Raw genomic sequence first — 22,932 nt, forward strand, 5'->3', positions numbered from 1 at the left:
ATTCCAATATACAGATATAGCAGCGAGATGTGAAAATTAATATGAACGATTGTGCGAAGCGATTTGGGTATAAAACGAACGAGTAAATACAGACGTTCATTCAAAAAATTGTTCGACTTGTTTCGAAGAATATATGAATGTGATTAATAGAATACAAGGATGGGGACGATCAATGAAGAGAGAGAGAGAGAGAAAATCTTGCAAATGCAAGATCATTCGAAAATAAATATTTATTTCTCTCATCTAAAACGTTTGAGATCTGTATTGCTCGTTTTTCGATAACTTCTATTTTTCTTTTTCTCTTATAGTATAAATTACAAATATTTCATAATACTAAATAGATAATAAATAAATAAATAAATAAAAATGACTGTACAAAGAAGTATAAATAAGTAAATAAATAAATATTTAATTCGAATATGTATATCTAATGTAGATTAAATTTCTAAAACGTTGCTAACATATCGTAAAATCGATAACATTCGAATTAATTAAAAAGGAACTTTCACACCATTCTTTTCTTTCCTATCAGAATTTCACTGTCTTCCGATAGTTTCAAAAAGTATCTTGAGATTGAATTTATCACCTAGACGATCGAACGAAACTTTCGAGCACGTATTTTTATGTTACATTTTAATAGAATTTCTTTAAAACAATGTAAAGAATGAAACGAAACACGATGGTTTCGTTCGTTATTTCCTCGTTTACTTATATTTATAAAGAAAGTCCGCTAAATCGGTTTGGTGGAATCATTCGTCTTTTTCGCGAATTATTCGAAATTAATTAATCTTATTTATGAATTTTTTTGTGATACAACACGATCGTTTGATGCACACTTTTTACATACATAGATATATATATCTTTTTATACATATGTACGTATATTCATATATATATATATATATATATATATATATATATAGATATATATATACCAAGGATAACTTTAACAGTAACAATAACGACAACAATGATCGTGGTTGATTGATCGATGGTCTTGATATACATATATATACACACTGTGTTTTGTAATACATTAATAAGTATAATATTAATGAATTAAGGACGCAAAACACAACAAAGCATTCGTACGAACGTCGTCTGTTAAGTTAATCGATTATGCAAATTATTGTTTTAACATTATCTCGATAAAGGTATAATATTTGCACTCCAACACACACTCTCGAAATATTGTATATTATGAAATATGTACTTTGTACATAATTCGCGAATGAAATAACATCGATCGATATTGTATCTTGTCTTTTTTATCTCTTTTTTTATTTTTATATTTTCTTTTTTCTAATTCACACAGTCTCGTAAACTTTCTCTCATCGTTTTTTTTCATATTCTTCTTAATCGAAGAAATTAATTTACGATGGAATATAGCATTATTTTTTCTTTTTTCCTTCAGTAATTTACACTTATCCACTCGTCGAATATGTCTCAAATTTATCGAATATGTCAAAGTACGTAAAAGTAATTGGCGAATCGATTTACAATTGAGCCACCTGTTCGTTATTAGTTGTCATGCTAGACGAGTTTGGTGCAAGCGAGATTTCTGTTACGCCCACCGAAGTTTGTACGGCCGCTGTGAGTGCACTTTGCAAAGGCATACTTTCGCTGACTAATTCGCAGGCAGTATCTGAAATATCAAATAATAATATGATAACATTAATTTTTAGATTTTTAGTGATATATATATATATATATATATATATATATATATATGTATATTATATCCTATATATCGTAATCGAGTCTTTCATTATTTTTTAAATAGATAAGTTAACAGATAAATTCGTACGAATCATTCATTTCATATCAATGGGAATTGATAAAACTAAGTAAATAATCTCAATTTTATCAAGTCTTTCTATCTTACCGAACAGTTTTAAATTATCTTTTACCTAAAAAGTCACCAGAAGATCTAATACATATTCATAAAATCTCTGATGCAGACAACGATGAGATAGAAATCCTCTCTGTACATGTGAGTCTAATTTAATAAATTCATTACTATCACATGTCACGACTTCGACCGAATATTTCCTTACACCCATAACATCAGTAGATAAATTTATAGAAATTGGATAGCATCTAATATTTTACGTTCGTTCATGTAAATAAATAAATTCGTTTTATAGAATTATTATTTATTTTTTTTAACGTACTATTCTAACATCACCGATTATTAATTATTGCTGCCCGCTATTATGCTTTTCAATATTAATGTATATTCAACGCGAATGGCTAAAATTAAAAATTAAATGGTACAGGAGATCCAAGAGAGGAAGATTAAGAGTCAGATAAAAAAGAAAAGATAACTTTGCATATTATTATAAGTTTCGCATAAAACCATTGCCGTCCTTTTTTCTTTTCTTTCTTCTTTCTCCAAGTTTTTTCAATAATTAAAATAATTTGACAAAGTTTACGAAAAAAATTTAACGAAGCTGTAATCTTGATTCAGTAAACGCATCTTTCGTGTACGCCGCGTTTTAGCGAAGAATTTCACATCGGAATATGAAATGGAACGCGTAGAATGCGATCGCGATAATATACGAGCTGGCCAAGTACGTATGTACATAGTACGAGAGCGAATGTACTCTGTACAGTCTAATTAAAGAGTGCCAGTTACAAAGCGCTTTGGCATTGTGCCGAGTATTCTCATTATCGTTTCTGTCTCTTCATAATTCGCAATTCATCCGACTAATTTTTGTCATTGTTTTTGCTTTAAAGTCACGTTCATTACATTTTGTCAACTGTGATAATTATTTCCAAAATAAATATGAATAAATTTGGTTTAAGAAAACGAAAAGGAAAATGAAAACGAAAATGAAAATGAAAACGAAAATGAAAACGAAAACGAAAACGAAAATGAAAACGAAAACGAAAACGAAAACGAAAATGAAAACGAACACGAACACGAACACGAACACGAAAACGAAAACGAAAACGAAAAAATATACACAGATAAAAAAGAAAAGAAAAAGAACTTTTGAAAGACATTATAGAAAATATGTTAGATTTGTCTTGACGGAAAAAAGAAAAAGAAAAGCATTGAGTCTAAAACCGCATAAAAAATGGGTCACGCTTATTGACAAAACTGTGCGTCGTAGTAAGGCATTAAGATTATCATTCGTTGTTACGTTTTAATGTGTCATAGAACATGATGTTTCATCATTATTAAAATTCTCCTCCTACGTATGTACATATTATTATTATCACTCATATATATTTAGTTTAAGACGAAAATTTGATATTTCGGAGATACCGCAAGGCATTATCATGATGAAACAAATTTGAAGGAGTGATTGTAGGGTTTATAATTATCTCATCACACGTAGAAGTCTGAATTTACTGCAATGTTGTAAACGTCGATGTTCTTCATTAAATTGAATAATTGGAAAAATAAAAGATTAAACTCCCTTAAGATAGACGATCGATTGACCTAAAATTGCTTTATATTGTTACGATCTCGAATAAGAAGAAAGGATGTTAGATAACGATATGTCTAATTCGAGATAACGAAGTACGAATAAAAGATGAAAATCGGATCGAATCGAGTCGATTTAAATCGAATTTAATCTAATCTAATCGAATAACCAATCGATTTACTTTCACTCACATTTCGTGACTGAAGAGGTTCCAGCGCTGCTACCCTGTTTCTTTAAAGTGTGCTCTTGATGAAAGTTTTGCCTCGTATATTTTTATCCGGTTGGAAGACGATAATGTAGACTTTGGGTGCGTACAGACAAACGAGGGTAACCGATGCGCTGAGACTAATAGCGACACAGAGCGTCGTGATTTGGGTCTCGTGAGCGTTTCCAGTTCCGAAATAAATGGGTACAAAGCCAAGCCAGATAATACAGGTCGTGTACATAGTGAAGCCAATGAATTTGCTTTCGTTAAAGTTTTCTGGTATCTTTCGTGTTTTTACGGCATAAACGGTGGAGACGAGGATCAGAATAGCGTTGTATAGTTGAGAGAAGAGAAAGCTCATATCTTGAATGTTACATTTCAATATGACCTGTTTGCGATCGGGATAATAATATCGCGTGCCCGGTGGCTCGACGACCATCCATACAAGAGTCAGGACGATTTGGAATGCTATCAAGGCGGCCGCTATGCAAACTTGTGAGGTTGGACTGATGTATCGAGGTCTCACTGCAGATCTCGAAGCTGCATCGAATATTCTGGCGATACGATTGGTCTTGGTAAGAAGAGCACCGTATACGGCGCTGAAACTCACGCCTACACCAAATCTTTGAAGGACACAGGTAACTGTCGTTGGTGTTACCAGTAATAAAAACGTGTTCAAATAGCAGACCAAAACGCCAGCTAAAAGAACAACGGTCAACTCTCGTCCAGAAGCACGAACTACTGGAGTGTCCCGATGTTGAAAGAGAAGACAAGCTACTGCCAAGGTTGCTGCTATCCCAAGACAAGAAATCACAGCTGGTGCTATTGCAAAGGCGCTGCTCCACTTGATATGCTTCACCGGTAAATGGTAGCAACTTTTTTTGTCTACGTGAGGCCACAAGCCTGGCCCGCAATCCATGCAGGTATACTCATCGTACACGAACTCGTACTCTTCGCACTGATCGCACACCCAGCAACAAGTGTCACCCTGTTGCTTCTTTATCATACCTGATTCGCAGGGTAAAGAGCATGCTGAGATCGGTATGTCTTTTGTTCCTCGTGCCCATACCATCTCGTCCGTCTTAATATCCAAGGAGTTGTACCATTTGCCTACGACCTGAAATCTTTTGCGTTTTTATTTTCTCCCTCTTTCTCTTCTCTCTCTTTCTCTCTCTCTCTCTCTCTCTCTCTCTTTCTCCTCTCTCTTCTCTCTCTCTCTCTCTCCTCTCTCTCTCTCCTCTTCCTCTTTCCCCTCTCTCCCCTCTTCTCTCCCTCTCTCTCCCTCTCTCTCCTCTCTCTCCTCTCTCTCCCTCTCCTCTCCTCTCATCTCTCTCCCTCTCTCTCATCTCTCTCTCTCTCTCTCTCTCTCTCTTTTATATTATATATATATATATTATATTAACTTCCAACATGTTTTTCTTTCAAATCCTTTTATAAAATACGTGCAATTTATAGTAAATCGGATATATGATATTGAGATAGCTATATTTTTTCGAGATCCAATAACGTTTAATGGTCAGATAGCTATCTGTTTCTCTTTTTCTCTTTATCTTTTTAAATTCAGAAATGCAAATATTAGATTTACGTCCCATTGCAATCATAAATTTATCTTCTTTAGAGAATATTTTATTTGAATAAGAATAAAAACAAATAGAAAATAAAAAAATTAAAAAAAAGAATTAATATATGGAATAAAACGTGGACAAGTTCTGATCCGATGTCTCACATACAAAGATATTACAGAAAGTTTGTACTATAAAATATGCAAATAAAAAGGATTTTCACGCTTTCAACATCTCGTTTTATTAACGAAGTTTAATTGTTTTTTGGAAAATCGCTTGAGGGCTAGCTAAATAAGTATATTTCCGAGAATATGACTAATAGGAAAAAAGAAGAAAATTTCTTTCATGCTTTAATAAATATCTTCGTTTATACGCTTTTATGAAATATTTATTTCAACTATAGTAGCATGTAACTATAAATTAATTGATGCTAATTTAATAAAATAGTCGACGATTGTTGGCTAACTGGACTACGTACGGTTTTAACAGAACAAGAATTATATTTGCCGTGAAAGGAAAAGATCTGATATAATTAAATGATTCATCGTTGTTCACGATAAGACGAAATATTAATTAAGCATATTTAGAAGTTATAATTTGTCGAAAAGAACAAAAATTCATAAAAAAAATACAAATTGAGAGGGAAAATAAAAGAAAATAAAAGAAATAAAAGAAAATAAAAGAAAATAAAAGAAAATAAAGAAAGAAATGAAAAGAAAAGAAAAGAGAGAGGGAGAGAGAGAGAGAGAGAGAGAGACGATTTGTGGAAAGTTTCCGACGGAGACAATAAGAGAGGATGATAGCTTTCGTGTCAGTTCGAACGCGAACTTTTACAAAAGTAATTCGAAGAAAGCGAATTAAACGGAGGTTCTACAAATGCGATTTTTCTTTTTTGCGGATTTTCACGAACGTTAATTAATTGTGAGGAAAAAAGGAAGGAGTGATATCTGAGAGGAAACTCGTTTCTCTCCTCTCCTTTTTCCCCTTCTTTTTATTTTGTTCTTTTCTTTTTCTTTGTTTTATTGTCTGTTTCTCTTATCATCTTTGTACTTGCCCGATAATGATAGCCATCGGTACCGCTGAGATTCGACTTTCGGAAATTCAGGATTTCGTATCTTGCCAGACCGTCACCGTGTTCGTCGAATTTCACCTCGCTGCCTGCGGCGTCTGGAAAATGACTGAAAATCTGAATACCCTTGAGGCTTGGCCCGTGAAATGGCACGTAATATCGCGAAGGTACACTCGGTGAAGCTGCAACGAATGGGTTTTGAAATATATCGGTTGGGAGGGCCGTGAAAAGCGGTTATCCTTTTCCAAGAACCTTCAGTAGAGATAACTGCCACCAAAAGTTTCCTTTTCGAATTTTGTTTTCGAAAAAATGTATATTGTTTGTTCTGAATTTTTGCTCTTACAATTTTGTTCTAATAGAATATCTCGTCCATTGGAGTACGTCTTAATCTTAATCATCTAATTTCAATTTCAACAATGTGATTTAGAAAATTGCATAATTTAACAGATTTTTTTCTTTCAATGTCATGTTAATTTTTTCAACAATAACATTTTGCAACCGATAACAGTATTTTTCCCCCAGAAATCTTAATAAAACAAATCAATAGGGATAGTTTTATTGAAAAATTTACTAATTATGTACAGATTTATATGAAATATCAAAAGTAGGAAAAAGTCAAGTCAGAATTGGTTGAAAAGAAATTAAGAAACTAATTATAGTGCAAAGGGTTGAATAGTTACAAGTATGTGGCATTTACTTACTATAAAGAAATCGAAATGTTTTAATCGTAGATAATGAAGCAAAATCTAATCAATAAAATATAGTTATTAAATGTTCTAATTCTTTTAGGAAAAAAGATTGTATTTTTCATTGACACCATATCGTTGGAGACATAAAAAGACTTAAGTTTTTTTTTAACAGTTAAGATAGATTAAATGACTTTAACAGATTTAAAAGTGATAAGATGATCTTCGAAAATAATGGAAACATATTCTTTTCGTCGATACTCTCTTTTCGTGAATTTACATTCGACTTAGATCATCGTTTTATTACTCGGTACCTCGAGTACTGAGAACAGAGAGATACGAAGGAATACTTGCGCAAATCGATAAGAATTTGCTAATGCATATAGCAACGACGAATAGGATATGACGAATTGGTGGTTAATCGCACGCGATGAATGCGCATACACGGAAAATGTCTGATTATTGAGACTATGAACATTCTATAAGACTTGATGGCCTTATTGATTCGTTTCTTATTGTCGAACAATGTCTTATCTTTCATGAATCGAATGCACGTGCTACGACCTTCGATCTTCTTTGTAAATGAAGATTGATAACATACGCTTGGTATTATTATAGTAATGCATTTTATTTTACGCTATTTTCGACTATTAAAGAAATAAATAACAGAAAGAAAATGAAAGAAAGAAAGAAAATTTCATTTAATCTCTTTATTAGAAATGTTATAATTATCAATTAATATTGTGACGAAAAAATGAAATAAGATCAGAAATACAAATATATGTGTATGTCTTTAAAATTATGTGGGTTTATGGTGAAGAATCAATGGAAAAGATGAAAATCACGTGTGTTCTTTGGATGATTTGTACGATTCCATAATATGATTTCATTGTATGATTGATGAAGAAAAAAGAAATCATAATAATAGTAATAATAATAATAATAATAATAATAATAATAAAGTTTATAGAATACATTGATCAGAAACACGATCGTCTTCGATGGCTCATGGAGTATTCCCTTTATTCGAAAATATCATCGAGAGATCTTCTTGTTCAGTGACCTAAATAGACGGACATCGCGTAACGTAATTTCCTCGTTCTATTGTATTATCCGTGAAGCTAATATAATAGCGAGCACGCTATGGGAGTCAAAGTAAATCGTCGCTTACTAATTAATCGGTGTGAAATGATTGGTTGAATTATGTATACCGTACATAGGTATACATTTCTACCTATTCTTCGATTAATCGATCGATCGATCGATTGACACGTTTCTCTTCTAATTCCTCGATTATCTTATATAGTTGTAACGAGTGATAAAAAATAATTTTCAAACCACCTGTCTATACGATTGACATCATCGATCTATTGGTAATATCGAAATTTTCTTAAAAAACGATTACAATTTTAAGTAAATATTTTTTATAAATGACATTTAAGATATTGTCGCAATTCATATTTGATATACATGAATATTAATCTTTAATTTATCCTCAAATATTTTTTCCCCCTGACAAACATTTATTTGGAAAAAAAGAAAGGAAAAAAACATAGCTTAACATCGTCCATTTAACATTTGTTCGTAACCTAAATACTAAATATTAAAGAAAAATTTCACAGTTCATTCCCTTTGTAACTGTATTTAAGTAGCAAGATACATAGATATTAAGAAGATCCATCTATTCGCGAAGGAGATTACTGAGATTGAAGTTTAATAATAATAATATGAATTTCAACGCGGTTATCGAATCGGGAAAGAGATCAAAGAAAAGAGACTCCACGGAGAAAGTTCGTATTCCCTTTATCACTGAAAGTACCTGCAACGGCGTGACCTTAATATTTGAGCCGACGTTCTAGGCTGCTGCTAGCCTAAAAACGCAGCCGGCGAGGAATAAATGCGAGAGCCATTATCTCCTGCGCATTTCGTGCGATATCGTCGCGTGTACATTCGTGACACGAATCGATAATGGTACGCCCGTCGGATGAATCCGATTCAATTCGAGATATTCCGTTTAATAATACACGTATCATCTCATCGCGAACTCATAGAATCAACAAAAGTTCTACTTCCTCCTATCTAAAAACAGTCCCCATTCCCAAACCCCTACCACCACCCTCTTCCTTCCCCATCCCACAGTTTCTTTTCATTTGATCTTCTCACTCAAGAAATAAATTCGAACATGCTATAAATATTTCTGTTGTGTGATGCGTCTATTTGTCGAAGTTCTGACCTCGATAAATGTTTTTCTTAATCTAACCTCATCCTGGACTGTACCTTTCCCCTTATGACATATGAATTCTACTCCGTCTACGATAATTTCCATTTGTATCTAGAATATTCCTTTAACGACTTTATATCTTCAAGGATAAAATGATCGATTACTAACGCAAAAGAAACTCGAAGGATACCCAACTATGTATACGTTCGCTTGTTTCTCTCGCACGTGATCGATCGATCTTTTATTGTTTTTTATGATTTTCGAACTATCGGTTATAGAACGCATTATTGTAATATAAGTTAAATGCAAATCGGTGTCACGTTGATTCGACTTAGAAAATTTCATTCGAAAATATTTTTATCCTTCTTACTTATCCTTGACTAAATGTCATTTTATCGGAAGGAAAAGAAAAAAAAAGAAAAAAAAGGTAACTTCGCTGAACTAAATGCTTCCGATCGATAGTAGTCGCCGTTCTGTTATATACAGTCAGTCGCAGAAATATTCGGACACTTTTTTTGATCGAATAATTTTTTCTATATTAAATGTTCAAAGAATTTTGACATTTAGTAGGAAGTATGCAAAGAATTGAACGTTTTATTTTCAACGTTTTTTATCGAGTATTTTCCGCTGAAAAAAAGAAAAAATCTACAGAAAATTCTTTCGCATCGATTGATCTTGTCTTACGTTGATACAGCACGTATAAAATCGAGCAATCAATAAGAAAATTGAGAATTTCTAACAATCTTTTCATTCTCACTTTTATATCCGATTGTGTAAATTCTCGGGAATTTATACAATCGAACGTTCAGTTTACTGCGTATGAACCTAGTAGATAGTCGTTGCTTTCTCGGTCGCATAATAGCAAGAAATGAATTTGATTTACGTTGGAAAGGATGATCGTTTCGTAGTATTCGTATATATAAACTACGTTCATATATACGATATGTTTTGTTATAGATAAGAGTTAGATCAACGTGACACGAAATATCGATCAAGACCCATTCGTTCGAATAAGAAAATAAATAAAAAGAAAAAGAAAAAATAATAAAGAAATATAAAAATCGAATTTACCTTTGAAGGAAACGTTCAAAAGATAATCCCTGTAGAAAGCACCGCGATCGTAATTAGCCATCGCAGGACAGACTCCTTTCTTACCACAGAGATCACTTTGAAGATTATGAAGAGCCAATGCAAACGCATAAACAGCATCAACAACGAATTGGACTTTAGATTCTTGTTCGTATCCTCTGCTTGGTGTCAATCTAAATTCAGGATTACAAATCTTCCTCGCACCATTTGTTGATGAAATCGTAGTATGTGCCTGATGTTGAGACTTAGTGTTTTTCTTTAAATCACAACTAAAAACTTCTTCCCAATATTCGGCGAACCAAGGATTCCTATGATTGTTTTCTGGCGTTAAGTTTGCCATATACTCGTCGAATTCTGGAATATTTTTTGATTGAAGTTCAACGGTAATCGCTCCTTCGGCTTCTTCCTCTAAACCTTCGACGAGCTTTATTTGTCTGCCCCAACCATCGCTGGCTAACCACTGAAATGGTTGACTGAGGTTCGATCTCCTCGTTGCTTCGAGAATTCCTCGCGCATCTTCGGCTCGAGTGAAGAGGACTACTGCTCGAGCATTCGACTTCTTTATCAATCTCTGAATAATATCGTCGAAGATCTTGTCGTTTGCTGCACTCGGTACCTTTACTGCTGCTGCTATGCAAACATTTCTCTCGATTGCTTCACGCGTGAATACTTCGATCCCATATTCGCCGTAGCTACCCTCTGAATAGACGGTCGATACGTAAGACCAGTTAGCGCTCTTCACTACATCGACCAAAGCAATCGACTGGAATGTATCTGGTGGTACTGTCCTTGCAAAATAATCGAACCTGTACAAGAAGAGAATTTATACGTAACTATAATAAATATTTATATTCAACCTATCAATACGATTTATAGCATGTCATATATATGTATGTGTACACGTACCTACATACTAATTCATATAAATTAAAAATAAAAAGGCTTGAAAATCATTAAAACTTATATTATCCTATACATCATTTTGAAAACTACAAAAATGTGTTCATCGTCAAAACTTTAATTAGAATAGATTTCTGGAGCATTGATTATGTAGTCCTTTTTTCTTTTTTTTTTCTTTAATTTTAATAATACCAGGATTTAAAACGTTTCACTGAAATGGAATAAAAGTTGTAAAGCTCAATTTACCAAGAGCATCCCATGAGAAATCAAATAAATCAACGCGGCTTTCGTTTTAGGAAAATAAAAATCACTAACCTTTGAGAATCAAAATAGTATATCATCTTAATGATCAACACATGCGGAAAGTATCAACGGTCTACACGCAATTCCGTTCGATGTCTCGAAGGTTGACGTCGAAGTTTCTCCGGAGAGATTCATAATCGAGCCCTTGGGACAAATTGGGTTACGCAGGATACAGATAGAAGCCAGTATCTCTGCCAATCGATATACACCGATGATACTCTCAATTTCAGAGAAAAAGAGTCATTTGTAAGAACGCAAGTTTGCAAGCAATATCGTGATTCTAAGAGGGAAGACCTTTCCCGGGTATATTTTTTTTTCTTTTCGTCAAGAAAGACGACATTACAAATTTTTTTTGCTGACGAGCTGCTTAGATCTAATAATATCCTTCGTCGAACAATCAATGACTTTTCTTTTATTCTTTCATATTTTGTGTATAACAAAAAAATTACTTGGAAATAGAGAAAGAGAATAAAGAAAGAAAAAAAAAAGAAAAAATAGACAAAAAAAGAAAATATGACAGAAAGAATGAAAGAGAAGGAATGGTAAAAATAGAGAAAAAATATTACAAAAGATATGTATATACGAATAAAAATAAGTGAGAAAAAAAACGATGATAAAAATGGGTACGAAGAGAAAATCTTCACCTTTTATACATGAGAACACATGCATACATTTTCGTCTAACTAAATACTGCTTGGTTAAATGAAAATTTTTTTCTTTTCTTTCTTACTGCTACATATTTAATATTACTAGTGACATATATATATATATATATATATATATATATATATATATATATCTTTCTCTCTTCTTTTAACTATTCGTTTCGAGACAAAAACCGGTAGAAGTACAAACGGAATAAAAACAAATGGAAAAGTTGGAAGAAAAGCTTTTTTAAGGGATACCTAATGAAACCGAAAGCAATATCAACGTTACAAAAGCAGCCTTTTCGGGGCTTGGGTTAAGATGAAAATGACAACACAGTGTGCTCCAATTGAGTACAAAGTATAGAAACAGAATATAACTGAACTGAAGTATATAGTTATTCTTATTTCTATTGTGCTACTACCATTACTACTACTAATACAACTAAATGCAAAAACAAATACCAAATTTCAATTTCATCTTCTCTCAATCAAGTGAATTCCTAAACTTAAATCTTGAACGATTGAAAGGTAACATTGAAAAGCAACTTCATCGATTTACTATGTAGCTTCCTGATCACTTACCACGATTCAAGAGAATCCTTTGAAAGAATATTCGTTGTTAGTATCATTTTCTAATAAGAACTGTAACTTCGTGCGAATGTTTGACACATTATGCAATCCTTTCTAAAATAAAGTTACGCAATAGTAGAAGTGGCTCTTTCTTTCTCTTTGAAATTGTCCACGGAACAACGTAATTGTTTGTAATTAGTTCGAAAGTTTTACAAATCAAGCAATTACAAGATCTTTTTCATTTTTAAAGACACGAACATATGTACCGAATAAAACGAAAATTTTGACCGGATAATTATTTCTGAAACTATTTGAAATATCCAAAATTTTAATTCTCGATCATATAAAAGTCTAAATGTGTGTATGTAAGTGTGAACGCGCTTGCGTGCGTGTGTGCATGCATGTGCATTCACTTTACCATTAAAACAGATTGTAGAATTAATTTGAAATTTATATCGAAAATAAAATTACTTTCAACAAAATATTCAATTCGATTTCTGCTTTTAAAAAATAGCAGTGCTTTCAAATATTTACAAATTCGACAAAAATCGCATGCATTCGATGGAAAACATTCAAACTCTAAAGATACTTAAAAAAAAAAAAAAAAGAAAAAAAACAGTTCTAGGCATATTATGAATTTTTTAGAAATTTTATATTAAAAATAGTGAGATAAATAAAATTATAATTTTTGAATTTAGTTTCCTCTATTAGAATTATATGTAATATATTCTTCCTACATGATATACTTCTAAACACATGCAGTGATTCATACGTATTTCTATAAAAACACATGTCATTTTCACAGTCTAGATGATTAAGTGAATTATTTTGAAATTCATACCAAAAATCAATGTACCAAATATGTCAAATATACATTATGACGATTTACAAATAATTACAATTCAATCCTATATTGAAAAATTGAAACATTTATAACTAATTATATATGTGATGAAAAAGATAGAAATTGTGCAAAAATATGTAAAATATTGGTAGCTATTAACGCAAATAACATCGAAGACATGCCTATTGCAAAAATACGAAAATATTCGATCACACAAAACTGGTGATTTTTTTTACTCTCTATAACTCAATTTAGTTCTTTTAGTTGTATCTGAGAGAAGACATGATATATAACATGAAATTTATAGTATACCTATAATATACTAACACAAATATAACCTTAGGATATATGAATTATCAATTAATTTTGTGGAAAAAAGAAAAATGAAGTAAAAGAAAAAATATACACGAGTTACATAATCTCATCAAGGGTTAATGTATAGGTGGAAAGAAAAGAATATTGAAAACTGATCTCGTCATCTTCTCTTATTTATTCTCGTAATATTATAATTAAAAGAAAGAGATAATGTAAAAAAAACAAACCTGGTTTTGTCACTAAGAGCCTTGGCCGTGGATGCTGGTGATATTTGTGGTATGTGAAAGAGGCGCAACAGATTGGCAACCTGAAGCGATACAGAACTGTAGGATCCACCGATGACGCCAAAGATCGGTCCAGCACTAGCTGTCTTCTTTACTCTGGGCGTTGATCGATCTGCACACTCGAGCACGCTTATATCCAAATTTGAAAGTGAAGCGCGAACGAAGTGTAGACTTTGATTGAGAGCGTAGGTGTCTCTTCCACAAGTGTCCAGGATGTGTACACCCAACATGATGTCCGGCAATATCCTGGTCTCTCTGTTGATTTGATCGACCGCAAAGAGCATCGCCTCGAGCCGTTGAACGCCACGATTGTAGACGTTTGGTCCGCAAGCGGAACCACCTTTCTCGTGGACGGGAAACAGACCACCGAGAACGATATCGCCTGGTATCAAAACGGACTCCCTTTCACTGTGTATTCGAGATCGACTGATCGACGGTAACTGCTGAAGCGTCATCAAAAGGATCAACGTGTGTAATAAAGAGCGTCTCATTTTGACGAGAATAAGAAAACATCGAGCGCTACTTTTCCGAATAGAATGAAGATCGCATCTTTTAGATTAGCTTATTCTCTTTCGATCGATTATGTATTCGTTGCTTTCTTTTAAGATTAACATTTAACTTTTCTAACATTCATAATGGTCATTATCGTTATTTTCAACGTTTTTAGGCCTTTCCACGTTTTACAACTCGTAGGCATCTCCTTCGTTTATTCACTTATCGAATAAAAGTTCAAAAAGTTGTTAGGCGAGACACTTCAAAGACACATGTCGAGTATCTTGAAATCTTCGTTGAATTTCCTAAGAATTTATATTCTTCGATCGATTTCGAAACATTTTCCTTCCATTCTAAGCGGAGGCAAAGAACGATCAGAACTAGAGATCATCTTGTTTATTCGTTAGTTCGTACTCTTCCGTCAAGATTGCGCAGTCGATTTTCTTTTAAAATAGATCGAAACTCACGCAAGATGCCGCCTCAACTGGCGCATCTTAAAATTAAACGTTCTTCCGTTATCTTATCTTTTATCAAAAAATGTTAATTTGTCGATCATTATAAACATCTTCCATTGATTAATAAATAAATACAAAGCGTTGTTATCGATCGATAAATCCTGATCGAGAGATAGCTCGTTCGTGAAACTTCAAATCTGATGTATGAAGCTTATATAGGTCGTGGATACATTAGCTATATCCAAGTTTCCAATCACAGGGCGGAAGTTGTCCGCAAAATTATTCATCTAAAAGCCGGATATGCGGAGCCGATACGTTCGACGAAGAACGACGTTGTTAACTTGCCGATCGCTTCTCGAAAGCTTCAAGCATGAAACTCGATTGCTGTTGAAACAGCGCCATCACTGTTGAACCATCGTTTGCCACAAATTTTCTATCGATCTCGATCACAAACCGATTGGATCAATTGCCATTCGAACTAGCCCTATGCAGAACTAAATCTTTCTTGTTTCTAAAAACTCGAGATACGATATTTTTCTCAACTTTCTTCCTCGATGATTCAGGTTCTCGTACACAATCCCTACATTCTTCGTTCAACTCCGGACGTCTAATTTGCAAGCAACCTCGGCATTTCCGTCGTCGCCGGAACTTTTGCTTTTTCTTCTACTTCTTCTTTCTTCTCTAGAGTCAGAAGGAGCCGTCCTTTCCTTCCTCTCTTTGTATCACTACCCTTACTTCTCGAAACTACGTCCTCTTCCTCCAAATAAAACTTTTGTAGAAATGTTGAACTTTTATCCAAAGTCGGGCCATCCGTTCAATGTCATATGGTTCTCTCCAATTCACCAAGAAAATGTGTTTCTCCTTAGCTTAGTTTCGTTCCGACCTCCCTTTCTTTTTCTCTCTCTCTCTTTCTCTCTCTTTTTCTTTCTTTATCTTTTTATATACATACATCCATACATACATACATACATATATATATATATATATATATATATATATATATATTGATCAAAAAGTGTTGCTTTCTCGGATAGCTCGACGAACCGACCCGTTTTCTTTGACAGAAAGCTTGAAACAGCGAAGTGGCGTTCTCTTCTTTCCTTCACTTCCCTATTTCTCTTTTTCTCTCCCTTTTACCTCCAGCCTTTATTTTCCTGCTCTCTCCTTTACGCTGCAATGGATTCGAATTTCCGCGATACGTTTCAGCACTTCCTCTTTTAACGTGCTTTCCTCCTCCTTCGATGCTTCTTCCTTCCACGACTTTTTCACTGTTCCCTTCATCGCAAATATCGCTTTTAACTCCCAACCCTAATTTCTTTTCTTCTGAGTGAAAAACAGTAACATCGCAAGGTCCCTGGTTGTGGTCCTTTACCGATACTTCTCCTCTTGATATTCGATCACCGCAAAGCCCTTTTTCGATTTCGTTTCTTTCTCTCTCTCTCTCTCTCTCTCTCTCTCTCACTCTCTCTTTTTCTCTCTCACTCTCTCTCTTTCTTTCTCTCTCTTTCTTTTTTTCTTTTCCGTACACGACCTCTTCAAATGAGCGACTCTTTACTAAATGAGTTCTAATTCGTGTCACGCTCCCTGTGATCCTTCAAACTCGGATTTTACTAACTTAACGTGCTCGAGCCACTTCGAGCTCAGCTCGAATCCTAAACGAAATATAGCTACGGACGTATACCGAACAATTTTTTCTTACAGTGCTCGCCGTATTAATGGTACTCGCCTCTTTTTCGTCGAAAGAAATTTTCGTCCTGACGAAATTATTCGACTAGGAGCAAATTCTTGGGATGACGATAATAGTTATAGTAATAATGATAATAATATTGACGATGATAATGCTAATAATAATAATAATAATTTCTCGGCAAACTCGCGGTTTTAAGATCAATCGTCAATTCCGGACTGATCAATTTTTTTTTGATCGAAGTTTAAAAGCTCAAAGCAGAAGAAAGGGAAATGGTGATGCGAGAATAAGACAAGACAACGAGGATCGATAATCGTCGATCGGTTTCCTTCTCGGTGCTCGCAAATTGATGTTATCCTGTTGAGATATTTCTTTCTTGGTCTGGTTCTCATTCTTCAAATTTCCGGCTAGTCCTGACGATAGTCGGGAAGCTAACGTTCTTCTTTTCTTTCTCCTTTTTTTTTTCTTCTCCAGCAAACGTTCGAACGACGCAATGTACGTGTATACATATATATATATATATATATATATATATATATATATATATATGTAACTATGTATATATATATATAAATATATATATATATAAATATATGTAACTATATATATAAATATATTATATATAATATAGTAACTATATATATAAAATATATATATATATATATCGATCTTTCTTTTTCTCTCACTCCAACTTATCCTTGGTCCAGTCACGAGAGAATCGTCGAGTATCGAGTGTCCTGACACACATTCCTCTTCGACGTTGCTACTCCCCTCTTCCTGCCTTTTTTATTTCTATTTCTTTCTTTCTCCCACTTTCTCTTCCTCCCTCTCTCTCTCTTCTCCTTCCTCTCTGACTCTGTGTTTCAACAAAAACAAATCAATATCACGTCACGATGTTGAACTTCCTCGTGGTTCACTGGCAACTTGTTATTTTCCCACGCAAGGAGAAAGAGAGAAAGAAGTCCTTTTAGACCTTCTCTTCTTCCTCTTTCAACCTCCAGGAAGAGAACGAGAAAGGGAGAGAAGGAAAGAGAGAAAGAGGAAAGAAAGAGAAAACTTCTTTCCGAAGATAAAAGTCTCACATCCGTATCAGCTCTCGTTCAATCCGCTAAATTACCAGCTAAAAATTCAAGCTTGAAAATCGATGCTCGTCACTGCGATATTTTCTTCCAAAGAGAAAAATGAGAGTAAAAGAGAAATCTATATATATACATATACATTTGTGCGTGTGTGCGCGCGTGCGTGCGTGCGTGCGTTTGTACATATATTGTATAATATTATGTATATATATATATATACATACATATAAAGAGAACGATACATTTTAATCGTGCTACTTTTGAAGAGTCTCGGAACACGCACGTGTTTGTATATCAAATTCATCTACTTCTTCTTCGAGATATGTACATACGTTACAATAAGAAAGTGAGAAGAGCGTATCGTGGGGCGTGAGAAGAGTGAATGAAAGTTCGAAGGTCGAAAAGAGAGAGAAAGAGAGAGAGAGAGAGAGAGAGAAAAGGGCGATAACCACAAAAGCGAATTTCTAACATGCGGTACTCGATTCACGCTCTTTACCAACGTCCAGCTTCTTTTCTAAAAAACACCATTCACCTCTATCCTCCAGTTTCTTTTGCTAAAATTTCGCACCCTTTCGTTCTCTTATTCTCTCTCTTTCTTTGAAGGGTGGACGTTCAAAGACTCGGGCACGAAAATTGCTGACTGACCTAAATAACGCGTTCCCTTTTCATCCATCTCTTTCCTCACTCTTTCCCTTTTTACCTCTTTTTCTCTTTTCTTCATTATCTCTCTTTCTCTCTCTCTTTCCTCTATTTTTGTTCTTCTCTTTCATTCATATGTCAGAGATACATAATATTTCTGTTGCCTAATAGATCCACACACGCACGAAATCACGCACCTTAAGATAGAAGAAGAAAAATGGATCGTCGAACGAACACACGCACCCACGCATGTAGAGATTGGAGGCTAACTGTGATTTGCTCCGCCTCTCTCTCTCGTTCTCTCTCTCTCTCTCTCTTTCTATTTCCCTTTTTCTTTCTCTCTTTTTTTCTCTCCCTATCTATCTATATCTATCTATCTATTTATCTATCTATCTATCTATCTATCTATCTATCTATATCTATCTATCTTACTCCAAAAATGAAAGTCGAAATAACGAGCTTCGACGATAGCATGTTGGAATATGATACGTATCGAATCGATAATCTCGACGATGCTTGCGCGAGATGACTCGACGCTCGGAAAAACAAGTTACTCTCTTCCTTTATATTTATATATATATTATATATATATATATATATATATATATAATATATGTATATATCTTTTTTTTGCTCGCTCTGTTTTCTATGTTTACCAAGCAAGCCGTCGCGAAAAGTAATCGCGCAATTGCCGTGCAACTGCAGCCTCCGCGGAGATCACCCTCTCTCTTTCTCTCCGTCTCTGTCTCTCTCTCTCTTCTCTCTCTCTCTCTCTCTCTCTCACTCTTTCACGTAGGCGTGGACTCGAGAATCAGCAACCGAGATCGCGAGAAAATAAGATCGATTTAAAAAGACAGAGAGACGTTGTTTTCTTCTCGTCGCGTTATCCTCTCCTCTCTTCTTTTTTCCTTGTTCTCCTTGTCCTGTCTCCTCCTAAACGGCGACAGTAGAGGAGAGGGTGGCTGTTCGATGAGACTCATCGACCGTCCATCGAGGTGTTTCATCCCTCGTGATTTCGACGATCCGTCCTCGAAAATTGTCGATAGGACGAACCAAAGGATCGTTGTTTGAAAACATCGTCGTTCAGGGAAGAGTACGGATAAGCGACGATCTCCAAGTTGCCGCCACAGCACGACTGGCCGGCCGGCCTTTCCTACCCTCTTGCCCCTTTTCCATCCCCCACTACTTCTGTATCCTCTTGCCTACCCTCTCGGCTACCCTTTCGGCTACCCTCGTCACTCTCTACTCTATTTTATCCCCTCTTCTCTCTCTCTCTTCTCTCTCTCTCTCTCCTTTTTTCTCTCCCTTTCCTTTCTCTATCCTCTCTTTTCTCTCTTTTCTTTCTTTCCTTTTTCTTTCTCTCTCTCTTTTACTCGTTCTCTATCGCAGTACCAAGCTCACTCTCGCGCCACTGTTTCGCGCTTCTATCTATCCCCACTTATTCTCTAAGCTACTCTACCCCCTCTTATCGCCACCACCACCATCACTACCACTACTACCTCCGAGTGCCAGTGCCAACCAATGTATACTTCGCACATTCGCACGAACGATAGGTTAAACGCCGTGACGTGCTTCACCGTCGAAGAAGAACCTTCTCTCTTCCTCCTTTTATCCCCGTTCACTCGTTATTCACTTGCGCTTCTTTAGTTCCAGTAAGTGCAAGGATAAACGTTTGTGCCGTGGCGAGGACGATATCTTATCGTAACTTCAAACCTGTTGTTGTTACAACCTTTCCTCTTCTTCTGCTACAACAATAAGAAAAAAAAAAAATAGAATGAATAAGATTAACGGTTGTATCAGTCCTTTTAAAGGTTTTCAGACTTGACAATTTTATCGGATGTTACTTTAGGTCCAAAATATTTGCCTGAATCGATCGGAATGGACTTAACTATTTGTAGTAGATACGATCCATCGAATATCGATCCATTGAACTTAATTTAACGAGACTAGGCAGCCGTATCGGTATTTATCGTGTGATAGAACAGAAATATTCTAGGATCTTTTTCGAAGCATCCGTTTCATATTCCTTCTTTCAAAAGATATTTAAAATTATACAAGAAATTGAAAATTCGTTCCTAGCTATACTATCTAAATAGGAAAAAGGGATTCGCGTATTTATATATCATATTTTTTTTCGAGTTTTAAATACAGAGATATGGAATTCTTTTTGTCATTGAATTGAAAGTGTTCCATTATTTGTTTTATTCTTTTTTCAGCCTTTGATTTCTTTGAAGGAAAATTTTTCGTATTTTTAGCATCGATTTTGGAGTACGACGCTTGACGTCAGCATATCCAAACGCGAAGCGAGTTCCTTCATTGACATTTGAAAAACGAAATTCCACTCGGCCCATCCTTAAAAGCTCTGGTATATTTTTCTTCTTCTCCAAGTGCTTCTCTACGTTCCTTTTTCTTTTTTCTTTTTTGTTCTTTTCTTTTCTTTCCTTTCCTTTTATTTTCCGTCAAAGTTCTCTTCATTCTCGAGCATATCGTTTCTATAAATAACCATAGAATCATTAGAATCGTTCTTATTATACGTTCGACTTTGCTGCCTTTGATCTGATCATATGACTTAAATATTTCTAGTATTTTAATCCGAAAAGAAAAGAAAGAACAAAAAAGAAAAAAGAAATCTCTTTGCATCGAAACGATATGAAAAATGATTCCAATATGGCGTCCTCAAATTTTTTATCGTACTATAAAGCGTGTGTATCAATGTGCGTAAGCTACTTCAAAGCGAATATCGTTCTTGAAAAGGAGAAATTAGAATATGCAATACTGAAGTTTGTAATTATTTCAAAAGAATAAAACGCTTAAATACACAAGTTTCATTTATAATTAGGCATGCATGCACAAAGAGATAGATAAACAAAAATGTCTTGATCGTTATGCATATTTAAAAATGTAATGTAAATTTGCACATTTAAAAATACATTTTATTGTACGAATACTTAAGTCTCTCCACTGTTATGTACATGTCCATATATGTACGCGCGCATATGTACGATGGTTCATACATATTTTTAATTTTACTCACTCGTTCATCATTATACAAACAAATTTGTCGGTGCAATTGAGTACACTTTGCATACGTAATTCAACAGACTTATCTATTCATTCACATCTTTATATACCTTTTATATGTAAGTATAAAATAAAAGATATATGTTGACCTCGAATTTCTAAAATGTTCAATTACAAATAACTATACTTGAAGTTTTTCTGATGGTACCGTTGAATATTATTGTCCATTAAAATTTTAGATTATATCTACAAGGTACTTTTACTATTTACGATCTTATGCCGGGATATTTTCATTACAAAGGTACAGCTCTATTGTTTAAGAAGTAAACCTTTCTTAGCTTATTTTATTATACTACATCAACAAATATCAAATATAAATGAAGATAAAGCTCAAACTTATGAGCAAAATAAATTTCGATGCAATAGGATATTTATGCCTACGTATAAGTATACCTATAAATTATAACGAATACAAAGGCGAGCTGAAAAATTGTTATAACTGAATTAGCACGATTTATCTTTTCTCTCTCTTCTTTCTCTTTCTCTCTCTCTCTCTCTCAATTATTTATATATAAAAAATAAGTACAAAATTGATTCTGAGAATAAGAAAATTGAAAAGTAATGGAGTTTGGAAAAGTATGAATATTGTCTATTTTTAATTTTGATACGTCATTGATGCCGTCCGTTGTTGTATTTTTATAGTATAAAATTTTCTAAAATGTTTACGTATTCAGACGTACATACGTATGCAGATGCATATGCATAGAATTTCTATTGTGATATTATTAAACGGGGGTTAACTAATATAGCCTTCGAGCTTTCAATAAGACGGTCGTCCATTGTCGCGAAGATCGACATGGGCACGATGAAGACGATTATTGTCCGCATGATTATACCGTTCCATTTCCTTCCATCAATCTCCTTCACCGTTGTAAGTCTCGTATAAAGCTGATTCTATTTCGCATCAGCCGCGGCTGCACAATGCGAAATTTAGAACGAGCACGACGTAGGTCAAGGTAGGTGTAAGAGTAGATGGAAAAGAGAAGAAATAGGGAAAACAGGGGAGAGAGAGAGAGAGAGAGAGAGAAAGAGAGAGAGAGAGAGAGAGAGAGAGAGAGAGAGAGAGAGAGAGAAGGAGGGAGAGAGAGGGAGAGAGAGAGAGAGAGAGAGAGAGAGAGAGAGAGAGAGAGAAAAGAGAAAGAGAGATTCTGATGAGAAGCTTACCGGATATTTCGTGACAAGAGGCACATGGTAATTCTAGAATCGTACCGTCAGCGACGACCAAAGTAAGTAGCACTTACTTATATACGTAAAATTAGCAATGTGCGAGCAAACATGAAGAATTCATATCGTTTGCTTAACGTTAACATCGCGTTTTTTAAAAATCTTTTATCAACAAGCAGAAACCTTCGATTTTTTTCCACATT

General features: G+C 34.4%; 1 protein-coding gene and 1 long non-coding RNA gene across 2 annotated transcripts; both read right to left on the bottom strand.

Annotated features, from left to right (window-relative positions):
• Nucleotides 1-182: 182 nt before the first annotated feature.
• Nucleotides 183-17,278, bottom strand: LOC124952606 (metabotropic glutamate receptor-like). Its single transcript, XM_047502719.1, is given in 6 exon segments — nucleotides 183-1,645; nucleotides 3,629-3,677; nucleotides 3,680-4,759; nucleotides 6,259-6,371; nucleotides 10,252-11,075; nucleotides 14,076-17,278. Coding segments are annotated over 6 exon segments (2,763 nt in total). The 5' UTR covers nucleotides 14,624-17,278; the 3' UTR covers nucleotides 183-1,496.
• A 174-nt stretch (nucleotides 17,279-17,452) lies between these two features.
• On the bottom strand, nucleotides 17,453-20,998 carry LOC124952610. The gene is made up of 2 exons (XR_007101956.1): nucleotides 19,141-20,998; nucleotides 17,453-17,622 (listed from the first exon to the last, which is right to left on the bottom strand). It is a non-coding gene; the product is annotated as an uncharacterized LOC124952610 (long non-coding RNA).
• Between the last annotated feature and the right edge of the window lie 1,934 nt (nucleotides 20,999-22,932).

Source organism: Vespa velutina, chromosome 10 (genome assembly GCF_912470025.1).
Source record: "Vespa velutina chromosome 10, iVesVel2.1, whole genome shotgun sequence".
NCBI lineage: Eukaryota > Metazoa > Arthropoda > Insecta > Hymenoptera > Vespidae > Vespa > Vespa velutina.